General features: G+C 36.7%; 1 protein-coding gene and 1 long non-coding RNA gene across 2 annotated transcripts; both read left to right on the top strand.

Moving 5' to 3' along the window:
- The first annotated feature begins 14240 nt into the window (after window positions 1-14240).
- Window positions 14241-15079, top strand: LOC126624386 (uncharacterized). Its single transcript, XM_050293444.1, has 2 exons — window positions 14241-14273; window positions 14562-15079. Exons 1-2 carry the CDS (start codon window positions 14256-14258, stop codon window positions 14988-14990), a joined length of 447 nt encoding a protein of 148 aa, XP_050149401.1. The 5' UTR covers window positions 14241-14255; the 3' UTR covers window positions 14991-15079.
- A 1104-nt stretch (window positions 15080-16183) lies between these two features.
- Window positions 16184-17094, top strand: LOC126624390 (uncharacterized). Its single transcript, XR_007624087.1, has 2 exons — window positions 16184-16435; window positions 16575-17094. It is a non-coding gene; the product is annotated as an uncharacterized LOC126624390 (long non-coding RNA).
- The last annotated feature ends 701 nt before the right edge of the window (window positions 17095-17795 follow it).

The following is a 17795-nucleotide window of genomic DNA, read 5'->3' as shown; positions in this document are numbered from 1 at the left end:
GAAAATATTAGAGGATAAGGATTCAAAATTAAAACCTCAAGTACATGGAAGAGAGTTGTATGTTGTTTGATAACAATTTTTCATTTGTTTTTTGAGAAAACTTTTCTAGTTGTTGGTTTAGTTTTTTTTTTTTTTTAAACTGAGTACTGAAAAGAGTTACTAAACAATTAATTTTTTTTTATAAAGATTATTAAAAGTAAAAAAAAAAACTAATTAATTGAAAACAAAATGGTTATCGGTGGACCCCTAACGTTGTTATTATTTATTTGTAATGTAACTTAATTTACAGGATACCCCTAAATTTGTCATTATATATTTGTAATGTAACTTAATTTACAGGATACCCCTAAATTTGTCATTATATATTTGTAATGTAACTTAATTATACAGGAGACAAATCCCAATTTACAGGTAAATCATGCATGCAATTAGGGCTGGAAAAAAATCCCAAAAATCCCAAACCAAACCGAAAAATTCCAGAAACCAAACCGAAAAAATTCCAAACCAAAATTCCCGAAAATTTCGGTACCCAATACCGAACCGATCCCGAAATTTCGGTACGGGAATCGGTCTCAAGTTTTTGGGATTTCGGTATTCCCAAACCGAATCAAAAAATATATATATATATATTATTTAACGGCTTATTATATTAACACCCCATAAATTGTTGAATAAACCCCACAAATTTAATACACCTCACATTTGTTTTTTCAATTAAAAATTATCTTAATACACCCCACATACTTCCCCATAATACCCTCATTCCCCATATTCTTAATATACACCTTACATTTTCTATATGCACCCCATATTTTCTAGACACCAACATTTCTAAAATCTTATAAAGCTTTTAATTTGGACAAATAACGCTGACTAAAATTTTGACAAAAGATGCCGCCTGGGATTTAAAGCATATGTGGGTTGTTTTCAATTCCACCATTAAAACCCATGTTGTCTATTTTTAATATTTGGTGGTAATTTTAGATGTTTAATTCTTCATGTAATCTCTGTGATCCCTAAAAGATGAATACGAACATAGAAGCTTGAATAATGCATCAAAAGCAAGATTAAATAATTATCGATATCGTCAAAGTCACTAAAACAATAAATAATATGAAGCCTTACCTCATGTGAAGCTTTCGAAACATCGATTTCGTGTTTCATTCGTCAAAAATAATTTTTCTCAATCAACATATTTGTAGTTTCATTGGTTAGGATGTTGTTCAACAATGGAGGGTTGGAGGGGTTTTGATAGTTGAAGAAGATAAATAATACGTTAAAAATGATTTGGGATGTATATAGAATTTTTTTATTTTTTTTAACCTAATAAGGTCAAAATTGCCATTGCGTAGTAGAATAAATAAGTTATTTAATATTAAATTTTAATATGGGGTGCATTCAACATTTTGTGGGGTGCTAATATAAAAAACCTATTTAATTTTTAAATATATATTTAGAATTTTAATAGCCGTTGGATTCTGTTAAGATTTAATCTCAACTGTTGTTATGTTTTAAACCCGTGTCTGACTCTCTTTCTTGGTCCCTCTCTACAGTCTCGTCACTCTCACCCTCACCTCACCTCACCTCAGACCTAAATCCTGATCTCTCTCTCGATCTCTCTCGACAGTCACTCTCGGTCTCTCCTTGCCGATTTGTCTCTCCTCCCACATTCGTTGCCTGAATCCCAAATCTACCCGCACGGCCACACCAGTCCTCATTCCTCTGGGTCCTCACTCCTCACCTGAATCGCGCCTTCACCCATTGTCCTCTATACCAGTCCTCAGTCCGCACTCCTCCTCACTGCAAAAGGTGAGAAATTCCTGCAATAAACTCAACCAAAGTTCATACAAATTGTTTGATTCCAAATTTGATTAGAGATTTTGAATTTGGGTTTCTGAAATTAGGGTTTCTAAGTTAGGGATTTTGAATCGACGGAGAGGTTAGGAACCCGCTACTTTCTTATCTATATCGCTATTGTGTATATGTGATTCTGTATAGCCACCCCTTGTTTGGTCCCAATTAATCATGTCCCTTCTTCATGTCCACTGTTAAGTGGTAAGACGTATCAGCAGTGGATACTGCATAAATTGTTTGTTTAAGAAAGTTTGTCCAAACGAGCGGCTGAAGTTTAAAATCGGAGTTGAATAATATTTCACTCTTACTGATCACCCTATGACTTAATTGGAAAAACCAACAAGTTATTGAGAATATCATCTATTGGAAAGAGTTTGCACAGAAGGCCATTTTGATCCTCTTTGTCGAAGCTCAGTAACTTTGGCTCGTAATTATTTTGAAACTTTGGCTCGTAACTAATTTTTTTTTCTTTTGGGTTTGTTACTTTATTTATTTTAAAACCTTGGCTTGTAACTAATTTTTTGTGCTTTTGGATTTGTTACTTAATTTATTTTTATTGCATGCATTTGTAGTAGAAATTGAATGGGCAAATGCTATTGTGCACAAATTTGTGCATAGATTGGCAGATTTGTGCACACTGCACAGATTGGCAGATGGGCAGATTTGTGCACAGATTGCAGCTTGGTTACTTATACACTTATATAATAAGCACCCACACACACACGACATGGGAGTCCATAGAAAATGAAGGCTACAATAATTGCACATATTTTTGTATGAATGATTTAAATCGACAGAGTCTTGCAATTGTAGCATCTACATTTGAATCCAGATTGGCAGAGTCTTGCAATTGTAGCATCTACATTTAAATTGACATAGTCTTGCAATTGGCACATATTGCAACGGGCTTCTTCGCAGCTTGCAGCCCAAAAGTGTTAAAATGTTCAATTTTAGCCCAAAAACATAATATTTTAGTCCAAAAGCCCAAAATCATTTCAGGATTCCCAATTTGTCCCGAAATCCCGAAACTATTTCGGGATTCCCGAAAATTGGGATTCCCGAAAATTTGGTTTGGGATCAGTATTGAAATTGGGATTTCCGAAATTTTTTGTTTGGGAATCGGGACAAGGGTTTCGGTATGGGATCCCATACCGAACCACCCCTACATGCAATAGTACTAGCTACACTGTTCTTGTATTCGGGCAATAATCACATATTACAATAAGGCAAATATATATTTGCAAGTAACAAACACCTGAATGCGCATATTAATAGGTTACAGAAAGGTAAATACTTGTAACTTGATTACTAATTAATTATTTAAGTTATGTAGGATCTTGTTCACGCTTATTAGGGAACCATCGACAAAGGGGCCGATCACTGGTTTATGCCATGGACTTAGTGTCTTTAAACTTCAATGATGTCCTTCACCAGGCGGGCTAGGGCCAGAATTCTTGACATTAATTGCTAGAGGAGTTGTAAGGTTTACAACTCTGTGTCCTCCGGTACCAGGGCTCGGACCTGAAGTATTCATTGCCTTGAAGAATAAGCCCTCAATCTCTCTAGTGACACCATAGCGAGATGGCCTTGATGAACTGCTAAGCGGTCGAGCTTCTACCAGAGCCAACATGGAGGTTAAGAGGAGAGAAGCAATAAGAAGAAGAATAAAGAATAAGGCAATAGACTTGAGCCCCACAGCCATTTTTAGTCACCAGGGCTCAAGTTTTAACACCTAGTTTTGATGCTTATGAAAAGAGTGGGAAGGTTGGGGTCTAATTTATAGTGCTATTTGAAGAGGGGGTTTTTTGAGTAATTATACATGTGGCATGGAAAAACTGCTCACCAGTTAGGTCGAAAGGCTTCAAGAACAGTAGGAGACGATATAGTCGATACTGGCAAATTCATGAACTCTTTTTTCGTTTAGGCATTTCAATATTGGTACAACGAAAATGCCTATCTCGGTTCTTTCAGGCATTTCATCAAATATTGGACCACACTTCTCATATTATCAATTCATTTATGGTGAAAACCCTCAAATTCCTTCCATATGATTATTTCAATTACATGAATTATTATATTCTGAAACATGTCGTTATGGTCAGATAGTTTGATAAAAATGCACGTACCCTGCTCATCATGAGAATGCGATGTGACAAATGAAGTCATATATGTTGATGTGGCGTTTGCTTTGGATCACCCCAAACGCCAGGAACCTGGGAGAGGCGGCTCCTTTAGAAAATTTGTAAAAGAGACCACCATGAAGCAAAGTCAAATGATGTATTCATATTATATTACTGCCCGAGTATTGGAAGATCCATGTACGTAGTATTCTTTGATTCTACGTGATACGTAAGTATATCTAGCTAGTGCATATTATCATGCATTTTTACTTGTGGAAATTATGGGATCTTTTGCAGCCCTTTAGACGGCACAAAGATATGACAATAATGTAAAACATCAGACCATCACTTAATGAGTGATTTCATTGATTACGTATGTATATTTAAGCTTAACTGCATTTTATGAAGAGTAAATTGTAGCAATAGTCCCTCAACTTTAATCAAATTAGAGCAATAGTCCATCAACTAAAAATTCATTACCATTAGTCCCTCAACTCATCAAAATGTGTAGCTATGGTCATTTTTGTCAACTTCATCATAATTTTGTCAAAATAAGTTATGTTAGAAGGACCATTGCTACAATTGGGGTCCCTCAACTCATCAAAACATATAGCTATGGTCATTTTTGTCAACTTCGCCAAAATTTTGTCAAAATGAGTTATGTTTGCTACAATTGGGTTAAAGTTTGAAGAATCATTGCTCCAATTAGGTTAAAGTTGAGGGACAATTTCTTCAATTGAATTAAAGTTGAGGGACCAATGTAATGAATTTTTAGTTGAGAGACCATAGCTGCACGTTTTGATGAGTTGGGGGATCAATAATAATGAATTTTTAGTTGAGGGACAATTTGCTCCAATTAAGTTAAAGTTAAAGGACTATTGCTACGATTTACTCTTTTATAAAATTGTGGATGTGTTGTCATGTTATAAGTTGATAATATTCAAACTTGTTCAACCATACAATATTTCACATGTGGTGGTCATGATGGTTATCCTTAAATTTAACTACATTAACCTTAACGGCATAATACTAGTATATATGTATATAGGAGCCTTTTCTTAGCAAGGATTCCGTTTTACTGTAACAAAAATGGGACTATAGGCCTTGTAAGGATCACCGTATCCCTATCGCATTTTTGCTACAATAAAACATGATCTCAGCTAAAAAACTGCACATGTGTATATATGTATATATGAGTTGTCATTGCTTGCTTAATTTTCATTACCATTCATTGCTTGCTTAATTTTCATTACCAGTAGTATTGTTTCACATCCAATTAATGTTATGGTTAGTGTTACCCATAGCAGAGAGGGTACAGAGAAGAAGAAGAAGAAGAAGAAGATCAGAGAGGCATTGAGAGAATTTTAGAAAGGAAGAAGAAATTGAGATCTTGATTAATGATTCTTGATGTACATTGTTCAGCTCTATATATATATATTCCCTATGATGACTTAGAAGTTAAGTAAAGGTTACAAGAACTATGACAACCTCAATAACAGAATGCCTAATCTAATGACACTTGGTTAATTTTACAATTTTACAATCATTGGATCTCTACTTATAACACTCCCCTTCAAGTTTAGGAGCAGAGAAACTAAGCCTGAGATTGACACAATGAGTCTGGAACAAAGGAGCAGAGAGGCCTTTTGTCAAAATGTCAGCAAGTTGTTCACTGGAAGAAACAAACTAAACTTGTAGCAATTGATTGGCAACTCTTTCTCTCACATAATGGACAGCAATTTCAATATGTTTAGTTATTTGGTGCATAATTGGATTGGAAGTAAGTGGTATCGCCATAAATTGTAGAAAATAATTGGTTTGCGAAAAAATGGAACCTGAATATATGTTAGCAACTGTTTGATCCAATCAATTTCATCTGCAGTTGTAGAAAGAGTCCTATATTCTACTTCAGTGGATGACTTGGAGGCAGTTTTCTGCTTCTTGGAGGACCATGAAATAGAATTCGAACCCAGAAATACAACCATGCCAGTGTAGACCTTCTATCATTTGGGTTACCAGCCCAATCTGCATCACTAAATGCTCTCAAATCCAGTCCTCCTTTAACATAGTGAATATCACAGTCTTTTATTGCTTTCATATATCTAAGAGTCTTTTTGACTGATGAAATATGACTCCATTGGACAATGCATACACTAGCATACCTAATGAACTGCAAAAACAATGTTAGGTCATGTGAATGTAGATACTGGAGAGCTCTCACTAGGCTTCTGTACATTTCTAGATTGTTAAAAGGTTTACCATCATTCGTTAACAACCGATTGTAATGTAAACAAGGAGTGGCTCAAGGTTTTGATAATAGCATTTCAGATTTAGTGAGAAAATCAATGACATACTTATCCTGTGATCGAAATAAACCATCATGTTTATGAACAATCTGAATACACAGAAAATAATGTCATGGTCTCAAATCTTTTATGTCAAATTCCTTAGTGAGAGTAGTAATAATCTCATATATAGCTTCAATTGTGTTGCCTGTGACAATTATATCATCAACAGACAATAATGAAATCACAACAGAGTTGCCAACTTGTTTAACAAACAAAAAGAAAATCATCATAAGTTGTATGAAAATCTATGAAGATAGAAAGGTTGTGAATCTATCATTCCAAGCCCTTGGGTTTTGTTGTAAACCATACAAGGACTTATGGAGTTTACAAACGTAGTCAAAATGTTGAGTATCTACAAACCCTAGCAGTTATACTTCTTGTAAAACACCATGAAGAAAAGCTTTCTTCACATCTAGTTGCATTAGTGACCAACCATAATGTGCAGCCAAAGCAAGAACTAATCTCATAGTAGTTGGCTAAACTACTAGACTAAACGTCTCACCATAATCAATTCCCTCTTCTTGTTAAAGCCTTTAGATACTAAATGAGTGTTATAACTCCCAATTGTACCATCTATTTTGGAACCAAATTCACGCACCACCGTGTGTGGAGGAGATGTACAAACTCGACTACCTATAAAACAACAAATAACCATAAGGTAACCTTAGTACCAGTGGGGTGCCAACCAAAGACTTTCCGACAATCTAGTTTGTAAGCAATTGAAGACTCAAGTAGTGGGAAAGAAAATAAACTATGTGATAATTGCGTTACCAATTATGAACTATGCAAGCGTGTATTTCTACTAATAGAGAGAGAGTATTTTAGGATATAGAATTCGTATTAAATAGAAAGAATCCCATAAGATATCTAGGAGTAAATATGCATTCTCTTAGAAGTGTGATTATTTGTGCCACATGCCAAATCCTTAGACTGTAGGAATCTCCAAGAATATAGAAAACCTGGCTGATTCCATGTCAGATCATGTTTTCATATCTTGTGGAACGAGATTGGTCAATCTCAACGAAGTTGATGGACTTCGCCCACTAATCCAAAAGAGGATAATGGTGGCATCACTAATCCTATTGTGTAGCTCGATAAGTCCAGAGCTGTTGAGTCCATGATCGAACTTCGCAAGTATGAGTATTTTGATTCGTCTTCCTCCGACCTTGGAAAATCATGGTCCCACAATTGCTTCTAACTATGTATCTAAAATGATCGTTCTACTTGAGGATGGATAGTTACCCAAAGACCATACCTTTCAGAGTAAATCGGACTACCTACCACTTTAAATTCTTATGATACATGGAAATATGACTTCGTGATCGTTGCTAGATAATTGAGACGTTTCAGATTCAGATGTGCTACTTCGAAAGTTCTAGAATGAAGATAATAATAATGAGGGGTTTCATGTTGTGTGTGCACAATAAACAAGAGACAATTCTTTGTGTTACTGAGTAGCTTCGGCCTTTGGACACATGAACTGTGGTATCGAGGTAAGGCGTTCCAGATTCAACGGTGTGATCATTCGTAAATTCTTCTATAAATAACACAGCTTTTCTTCCCCTTCCTCTAACTCTTCTTTAGAGTGATTTTTACCAAAACATGGCTTTCCTCATTATTTTTCACGCTTCACCTCTTGAACCCATTTCTCACTTTGAGTCTCTGATGGTCAGGATATGTAGTGAAGAAATTTTCAATTCTTCCTTCGTTGTTATCTGGAATTGTCAAATGGAATAAGAATGAGTAACCTTCAAAATTGAATTCCCTTCCCCTATCGAGTTTCTTAGTCTTCACACTCTACTCCATAGCCTAAAGCAACGTCCTCCTCTACAGTTTTCGCATGCGGGTTCAATTTGAGCAATGTCGAGCTTCTTGAGTGGGTTTTTCTTCATTGAAGTCGACTCGGCACCTTCCTGAAGTGATCGAGCTGGAATGATAAACATCTTCATTAGAAAAGAAAAGGTCCACACTCCTTAGAAATTTTGCGTTAGGGATGAGGGCATGTCTCCCTAAAATTGTGCTCCTCTTGCCCTATCATGGGAGTTTGATTATTCCATGTAATAAACAAGCATTTTGGTAAGTGCTATTTACTCAAGTTTTTTATCATGTAGTACATAGAACTTTTAATCTTTTGCTTCCTTGTCATGGAATAGTTTAATCTGTTAATCTTCCCAAACTAAACCAACCTTGGAGTAATAAGTAACGGAATCAAACACGAATAAGCTTGTTGGCCCGACATAGAGCTCTAAGCCCCCCCCCCCCCCACAAATAACATTGTTTGCGAAAAATATTACCTCCCAAAATTATTGTTCATAGAGATTTACACTGTGATGACCGAAGTACCACCTTACTTTGACACTAGGTCTAGGGCCTATGTTTTTTTTTTTCCTTTGCTTCGACTAGTTATAATGCATTGATCAGGGTCTAAACGTTAGTCCAACATGTAAGAGTTTGCTACTACTTAAAAAGATTAATCTAATTGTCTGCGAGACACCCCTCCCTTAAGCATGACTTTGTGTCCATTTGTTCATTCACCTTGCCCCATTCTAGGTCTAAGGATTTTAATAGTCGCAACATGTCGCCGAGAATGCACTAGTACAAAAACACGTTTGCGCGACGTAATTTTGCGCGACGAAGGACGGCGTCGCGCAAAGCCATTTTGGGCGACGTAGGTGTACCTACGTCGCGCGAAATGGCTTTGCGCGACGCCGTCCTTCGTCGCGCAAAATTTTGGCGCCAAACCAAAAGAACTTACCGCTTTTTCCCAACTTTGCGCGACGCATGCCCACCTACGTCGCGCAAAGTTGTTTTGCGCGACGTAGGTGGGCATGCGTCGCGCAAAGTCAACAACTTTTTTTTTTTCATTTGATCAGGTTGGGAGGCAGAAACTGCATATCCAATTGCAGCAGCTACCTCCATCGCCCATCTCTCTCTTCGAAAGCGTCGTTTGCGGCGGAGCCGTGGAATATTAGAGAATCAGTGGCGGAGTCCTTGAGCGACTCGGAGTCGACGAAGGATTCGAATCGCTGGGAGAAGAGTCGGGGGTCATAGCCCAGGTAACCGTCGTCGTCGAACAGGCGAGTTGACCTGATAGTCGGGATCGAGTTGTGGCACCGTAGTGGTAGCGCCGATGAAGACCACCGTAGCTTCAACGAGAGGAGGAGTGCGCGGTGGAGTAGGCGCTGAGGAAGCGGTGGCAGGCGAGAGTCCCATGTTAAGAAAGGATGGATCCTGGACAAGTTGAGAAAGGAGGCGAGAGTCAATGGTAGAAATGAAAGGTAGAGATTTAATCTCCATATAATAAAAAATTAAAAAATTAAAAAATTAAAAATAAAGAAGACTTTGCGCGACGTATGAGTACCTACGTCGCGCAAAGTCTTCTTTTTGTTTTTTACTTTTTTGTCCCCTTTTGCTTTTCTTTTGGGGTTCTTGTATTGCCTTTTTCTTTTGTGGTATCCACTTGTGTAAATATTTGAAATTGACGATCAAATTAGTTCATTGTATTCATATAGGGTTAAAGAGTGTAGTTGTATAACATAAAATTTTATGGTATCCACTTGTGTCAATGTTTCAAATTGACGATCGGATTGGTTGATTGTATGCATATAAGGTTAAAGAGCGTCGCTATAAAAAATCATCAAGATCAGAGTTAAAATAACCGTTAAATAGTGATTTTTCGTTTATATCCGTTGAAATGTTTTGTCTCATTACTTGATCTCTGAATTTTATTTTATTTTCAATTTTTGGCGTATACGATCTCGAAGCATATACAAACAAGTTTGACGGTTGGATCGTTGAAACTAGTTTCGTACAATGCGTATCCCATCAAAACATTAGATTCACTAACACTTGAAGTTTATTTATACTTTCATCAAGTATAACATAAGATTTGTGGTATCCACTTGTGTCAATGTTTTAAATTGACGATCGGATTGGTTGATTGTATTCATATAGGGAAAAAGAGCGTAGTTGTAAAAAATCATCAAAATCGGAGTTAAAATAACCGTTAAATCGTGATTTTTCGTTTATATCCGTTGAAATGTTTTGTCCCATTACTTGATCTCTTAATGTTTTTTTTTTACGATTTTTGGCGTATACGATCTCGAAGCATATACAAACAAGTTTGACGGTTTGATCGTTGAAACTAGTTTCGTACAATGCGTATCCCATCAAAACATTAGATTCACTAACACTTGAAGTTTATTTATACTTTCATTAAGTATAACATAAGATTTTATGGTATCCACTTGTGTCAATGTTTCAAATTACGATCGGATTGGTTGATTGTATGCATATAAGGTTAAAGAGCGCAGCTATAAAAAATCATCAAGATCGGAGTTAAAATAACCGTTAAATCGTGATTTTTCGTTTATATCCGTTGAAATGTTTTGTCCCATTACTTGATCTCTGATTTTTTTTTTTTTTACGATTTTTGGCGTATACGATCTCGAAGCATATACAAACAAGTTTGACGGTTGGATCGTTGAAACTAGTTTCGTACAATGCGTATCCCATCAAAACATTAGATTCACTAACACTTGAAGTTTATTTTACTTTCATTAAGTATAACATAAGATTTTGTGGTATCCACTTGTGTCAATGTTTTAAATTGACGATCGAATTAGTTGATTGTATTGATATAGGGTTAAAGAGTGTGGCTGTAAAAATTCATCAAAATCGGAGTTAAATTAACCGTTAAATCGTGATTTTTCGTTTATATCCGTTGAAATGTTTTGTCCCGTTACTTAATCTCTATATGTTTGTTTTTTTGCAATTTTTGGTGTATGCGATCTCGAAGCATATACAAACAAATTTGACGGTTAGATCATTGAAACTAGTTTCGTACAATGCGTATCCCATCAAGTTCAATGATATATATATTTACAAAGTAGATTTTAATTTATTTATTTTGTACTTATAACACTTAAGAAATTGAATGATATATATATATATATATATATATATAATTATTGTGGGTTATTGTTAGCAAAATATATTTTTGTGTGGTTTATTTTAAAAAAAAAATAATTTTGAAAGGAGGAAAATCATATTTTCAGTAATTTTTATAATAATTTTGTTTTTTGAAAAAATACTTTGCGCGACCCCTTTATGTGTACGTCGCGCAAAACCATTTTGGGCGACGTCAAATTGTATAACTACGTCGCGCGAGTTGTGATAAATTTGGCGGTACAACAGTGAAAAATGGGCGCTCTTTTTTCAATTATCCCCGTAGATCCCAGATCTTGAACCCTCCCTCCCAAATCTTGAACCCTCCCTTTTTTTTTCCTCTTAGACCCCAAATCCCCCTCTCTTTCTTTCCCTATTTCTTTCCCCGTTGACCCCAAATCCTGTCTTTCCTCTTGGGTTGTCGAACCCAGACCTTGAACCCAAACAACAGGCCACCACGGGAATCTCGAAGCCGACGCGAATCAAGTCCCAAAATCAAGGTAAGGATTTTTTATTTTCGATGGGTTTTTGTTATTTAGGGTTTTTGCCACAAATTTATCTGTTACCAAATTTCTCTAATTCTGTAATACATTAGTTTGAGATGCAGCCGACGCGAATCCCGTCATTCCTATAATCCCATATTTATTTCAAAGTATTTAGATTTCTGTAGCGAATGTATAGTTATAATAACTTATTTACAACTTAAAATCTAGGAATCAGAGGCTGTGAATGCCGAGTTGCCATCTAAACTTGCAAATTGTTGCTGCCATGAGGCTTGTTATTTATTTCTTCCTCCTGTATTTAACTTTAAACCCCAACAACTGGACCACTGACCCTTAGTGGAACAGAGTTGTCCTTGCTGCATTTCTTCCTCCTGTATTTAACTTTAAACCCCAGGGTGAGTATGATTAGTATCCTTTACATAAACACATAATACCATTTCAGTTTTCTACAAATTTTTATCGAGATTGCTGGCATTGGCTTCATGGTGATTATGATCATTGCAAGTTCTTTAATCCGATGTGAATAAGATGGCTTGATTATGTCTATTAAAACTACTTATTGGAGAAAGGTGGTTTTGTGTTTTTCTGTTCTTTTGTTTAGTGGTATTCTCTCTAGCTTATTAACTTGATTACCACATCTATGTTAATTAATAGCTTATAGTCCTACATATTTAGGTATAGTTTACAAGATAAATTTTGTTTCTTTAACACCTTTGTATTCCATGTATTTAATTTGATGGCAGTAAGTATTGAGCCACGTTGGGCCACCTTTAATAGGGATAGATGTGGTTCCCGTACGTTGCAACGAGTGAAGCTGTGATATATTCTTGTCCTTGTATCCTGTTTGGAGTTCATCTCCTTGTTTCTATGTCTACACTTGTGTCGTGTTTTGTTCCGAAAAATTGTTGGAAGCAGAATACCGGGATTGTTTATTGTTCACCCCCTTTAGTGATTCCTGGTAAACCATCAGTTGTCAATCAGCTTACCAAACTTAAACATGAACAAACACCTTGGCTAGTGTCCTGGGCTACAAATCTTGTCGTACAAATTATTAAGTTTCTGCACTGAGTTTTGGAGTCGCTAACGGGGTTGTCATTGAGGAGATCCCGATAGTATTATCGTGCTGAACCTTTTTATTAGTTGTGCTGTTGCTAAGCAGTAAGTAAGTATCAAGAACACTATTTATTAGCTTTTGTCCTTCTGTATTCCAATCCATTTTGTCCTCTCAATATTAATCTGTTAAAACAGAAGAAAAAAAATGAAAAAAAATTATGTGTTCATAAGTGTACTCATGACTCAGTGAAAGAGTGTGAAGTGGGTGTGTAGAGTTATTCCTTGCAGCCATCATCTTATGTTTGAAGTCCAAATTATGTTGCGAAGAAACCTTTGTTGAGGTTCATATTTGGATTTAATATTTAGATGAGCTTAATTATGATGAAATGCCTGCCATTGAAGTCCAAATTATGTTGCGAAGAAACCTTTGTGTGCTGTTTCGTGACTCTGCTACTGGTGACCTTGCTCAGGTTCATATATATGTGTGTGTATTTTGAAGTTCATCCTTATTATAGATTGATTTGTTCCTCCTTTGAAAGATGGTTACAAGATATTGAAGTTTACTTCTTTGTTAATGTAATGGTAATTGACAGGAAAGATTGAATTGCAAGGACCAAAAGATAAGTGAAATCTTTTATGTCAGGGGTGATGGCACTGAAAGTTTTACTAGCACACGCTCGTACATTGAGCTACTTTTTACTTTTTTCTTGGTTGACAAGCTTGGTTGTGATCCCTTTTTATTTTCCAGCACGCTTTTTACTTTTCTAATGAGTTATTGATGAGCTTATTTGAAGAAAATGGTTTCGATGTTGAAGAACTTGATTTGTGCTGCAAACAAGTTGAGAATCGGTCAACGGAGTTGGTTATGAATCGGTAAACGATCCTATTTTCACTAGGGTTGTATGCTGAACCTTTTTATTAGTTGTGCTGTTGCTAAGCAGTAAGTAAGTATCAAGAACACTATTTATTAGCTTTTGTCCTTCTGTATTCCAATCCATTTTGTCCTCTCAAGAACATATAAATGCGACTGCGTTTTAAATTTTTAGTACCATTTTCTGGAATCACCATTATTGCTCTAATTACTTATATTACTTTGGTTGCTATTTTATTAGTTTCAAATGCAAGAAAGGATTAGTTTCTAATGTTATATTTTTATGGTTCATAAAGTGTATAGATGTCGCAGTTGATCACTCGTCGTCGGAGTGTGTCCAATGCAGCTCCTGCATTATCAGCATCTAGTGCTCCAAGCGTGAGTGCTCCATTGATTGGGGAGCCTACACTCCTTACGGAGGCTACTCCTACAACGTCCCAGGTGCCCGTATCATCAACGTCATCAGTGTCAGTTGAGCTCCTCAGTGCATGGCGGCCTCACCGGCGCCGCCGTGAGCCGGAGCCTTTTGATCACACTTCCTCGTCCTCCAGAGTCGAGGATGGGGCCTCCCAACCAGGTAGTTTTTTTCTAATTCTCACTATGTTGCATTTTTTTTTTCATTTCAAAACTATTACTTTTATGATTGTGAAAATGTGTTGCAGGTTGTGAATTACTGTTTTAAGGTACTTTTATGATTAGGGGAGGTTTTGCCAAATTTTCTGTACAAATTTAAGCTTAGGGTTTTTACCATTTAAGTTTTGTTATTAAACATTATATTTTGTTATTTTTCTTATTTTTATGAATCGTTCAAATATTATTTATATTTTGTTATTAAACATTATATGTTTTTTCTTTATTATTACAGGGTGATATGGTGGAAAAGAGCACTGCTATTCTCCAAGAAGCAACATCGCAGCTTCCCCCAGACACCCCGATCGAGGACGTCATTGTACCCAAGGATGCAGATGTTCAGATTGTGACTGAGGTCTTGGATCAGAAGTTCGGTCGTCGTCATGGTAAGGTTGTTCGGTGTACGGGGAAGGCGGGGGTTCGTGAAACGGGTGCCTCTTCTTCCAGATTGTCCATAGGAGAGGTCAATTCCTTGAAGGAGGAAGTGACAACCCTAAGAGGTCAGGTTGCGGCCCAGGGCGACCACATTAGGGCCCAGGACGAGAGGATGAATATGATTGTTCAGGCCTTAGCGATGTCCGGCCTCCAAATCCCGACGATGCCAGCACCTAATGTTGCTCCACCTTCGACTTCCCAGCCATTTTGCCCAGACGATACCGAGTAGCATGATGTATTAAACTTAGAAGACTTGTAGTTTTTTATTTTTTTGTTCGGACAAACATACATTTTCATATATTCTATAATTATTTACTTTTTCTTGGTTTATTAATTATTTTTTAGAATTTAATTATAATATTTATTAAAAATTAAAAAAATAAATATAAATGACAAAAAAAAAATAAATAAATAAAACTTTGCGCGACGGTTCTTGCGCGACGGTTCTTGCGCGACGAAGGTTCGTTTGGCTAATGTTTGGGCGACGTATTTTTGACTTTGCGCGACGACGGTCCTACGTCGCGCAAAGTATTTTTTGTACTAGTGATGGTTTTCTTTGTTAGTTTGAATTGCGTGTTCGTCCTTTGTGAATCTTAAACAAAACTTTGTTAGGGACATGGTTGCTTGTGTGTGGAACAAAAACACCTTGGAATCTTTTTGTTAGACTATTTGTGTTGGGCTTGAGTGTTTTCGATCGGTCTACACTTAACTGACTTAGCTAAGGCATATTTTCATATCAAACTCCACTAGAATCAAATTCCTCTTGAGTATTTCCTAGTCTAAATGTCTAATCCAAACCTACTAAGGCACATAATGGATGCAGAACGTACTTGACTTGGTACGCTGGTTAGAGTTTAAAGCCACCACTTGGATGATTTTCGGATCATCCTTTTGATTATTCCCTCAAATCGCTAGAGCCCTGGTTTGAATCTTATAACCCATAACTTTTCGGTTGCATAATCTTTCTAGAAGATGGGTGGTCGTTGGAACTTCTAGATCATAAGGCCATGTCCCCATGTATATAGTCCCCGTATCATAATTGCGCTTAATACAGCTTGTGTGAAATCTCATCCTCAGATTTCACTATTTAAATTTGTAATTCATATTTCGTAGTTCCGACGAGTTTATATTTACGACATAGAATATTTTTCAAAATTTGTGAAAATGCTGGAAATGCCCCGAATAGGCTAAACAAAATTTTACGTGGATGTATGTGGTACTTCCATGTTTTCCAAATGTCTTAACATATTTGGATAGTACATATTGGTACAAATGTGTTGGTGCAAGCAGAACGAAATTCAAAGCTAGAACGAAGATTTTATAAAGCTTGGAACACCAAGGGCATTTTGGTCATTTACATTTAATTGGATACGGTTTTCATTTTTCTTGCCTTAGGGTCTGAGCCACATGGGCCCACTATCATAAATTTGGAACTCTCATCTCTTCTTTCTATTTCTCTCGGTCTCTCACGTTTCTCTCTCATCTCTGTCGCCGTTTTCCTCACCGAGAAACACACCACACCATCACCAAATCTTGTCGAATTAATCACTAAACCAACGTCACAGATGCCTTCGTCTCTGTACAACCACAAAGTTGAGCTTTGAATCACGAGAAAACGATGTCAGATTGACGTTCTAGAAGCTTTAAGCAGACCACTCGCTGATTACCACCAAGGTGAGAGTTCTAACCATCCTAGATTCATTCCTTGTGTTGAGTAGATCAATTTTCATGTTTGGATTGTCGAATTTGATTGAGAATTGAAAAAGTTATAAAGATTTTTAAAAAATCCCAATTTCTGGCCAAATTTCTGCAGAATCCGGCGAGATTCACGACAACAGACAGCATATGGAGACGGCGCCAGCGATCAGAGAGAGGTAAAAGACAGGAATATTTCGTTAGTTTAAAATATTCCACAGAGCCCAAGGCCACGGGTGCGGCTGTACACGGCGACACGTGGTGGCAGCCTAGTGCCGAAAAATCAAAATTGTTGTCCCTGTCTAATTTCAATGGCCTAATTCTGTTTTTGGTATCGGTTTAGCGATATTCAATATTTTAACGTAGTTTCATAGTTAGCCGCCACTTAAGATTGCGATTGGTGGAGATCTGCCACTTAACGTAGTTTCAATGGCCTTATTTGTCACGAAGTTTTAACATATTGTTGTAGAAGAATAATGAGACCTTTAGAAAGTTATGGATTGGAAATCCAAGTACGGATCTTTTGGATCGAGTTACGTGGGGTTGGTCAACGCATCCCGAATCCATCTAGATTGTCCTAGAGGGCGTGTATGACTTAAAATTATGTATTTTATCGATAAACAAGATTGTCATTTGTTCTACGCGACAATCATTATGACAACGCGTCGATCGTTGTGCCAAGGTAGCTTAGTGCGGACTCTAGGTAAGTGACTTAATATTTGTGGTAGCAGTTATCACCCTAAAAATCCTCATGTTAGTATCCTTGGTGGATATGCATGGTTTTATAAGATGTGTTTTATATTAAATTGGTTTTATATTTAGCTATCGATCTACTTTTATGAAATGTGATTTGAGGTGATTTGAAATGCATATTTGAAATGTTTATGAAACATTGATGTATTTAATGGAGTGTAATTTCTGCATATGACATAATGGATGTCACTCAGCATTTGTAAGCCCATCTCCCCCCGGAGTGATTTCTGCATATGACAGGATGGATGTCATTGAGAATTTGTAAGCCCCATCTCCAGAGTTACATAGATCGTGTGAGGTCCTGAGTAAGAACGTCGATAAAATCTTTTGCGAATAACGATGTACCTTGAAGACTTTTGGACCAGTTTCCTTGCGAAATGGCAATCTTCAAGGAGTTTCCCACCTTGAATGCAGTCGATGATCTCATCCATCCGGCTCCAGTTTTCTAATGCTTGAGGTGGTAAGACCATCTCCAATCCTGACCTAAAACCTAAAAATATTTAGCTCAGAAAATTTAGGTTTTAGTCCAGAAACAGTTTTTCTACTCCAACGCTTTTGGCCTAAAATTTTATCCCCAGATTATCAA

This window comes from Malus sylvestris, chromosome 5, assembly GCF_916048215.2.
Source record: "Malus sylvestris chromosome 5, drMalSylv7.2, whole genome shotgun sequence".
NCBI classification, from domain to species: Eukaryota; Viridiplantae; Streptophyta; class Magnoliopsida; order Rosales; family Rosaceae; genus Malus; species Malus sylvestris.
This window is presented reverse-complemented; position numbering and strand designations above follow the sequence as displayed.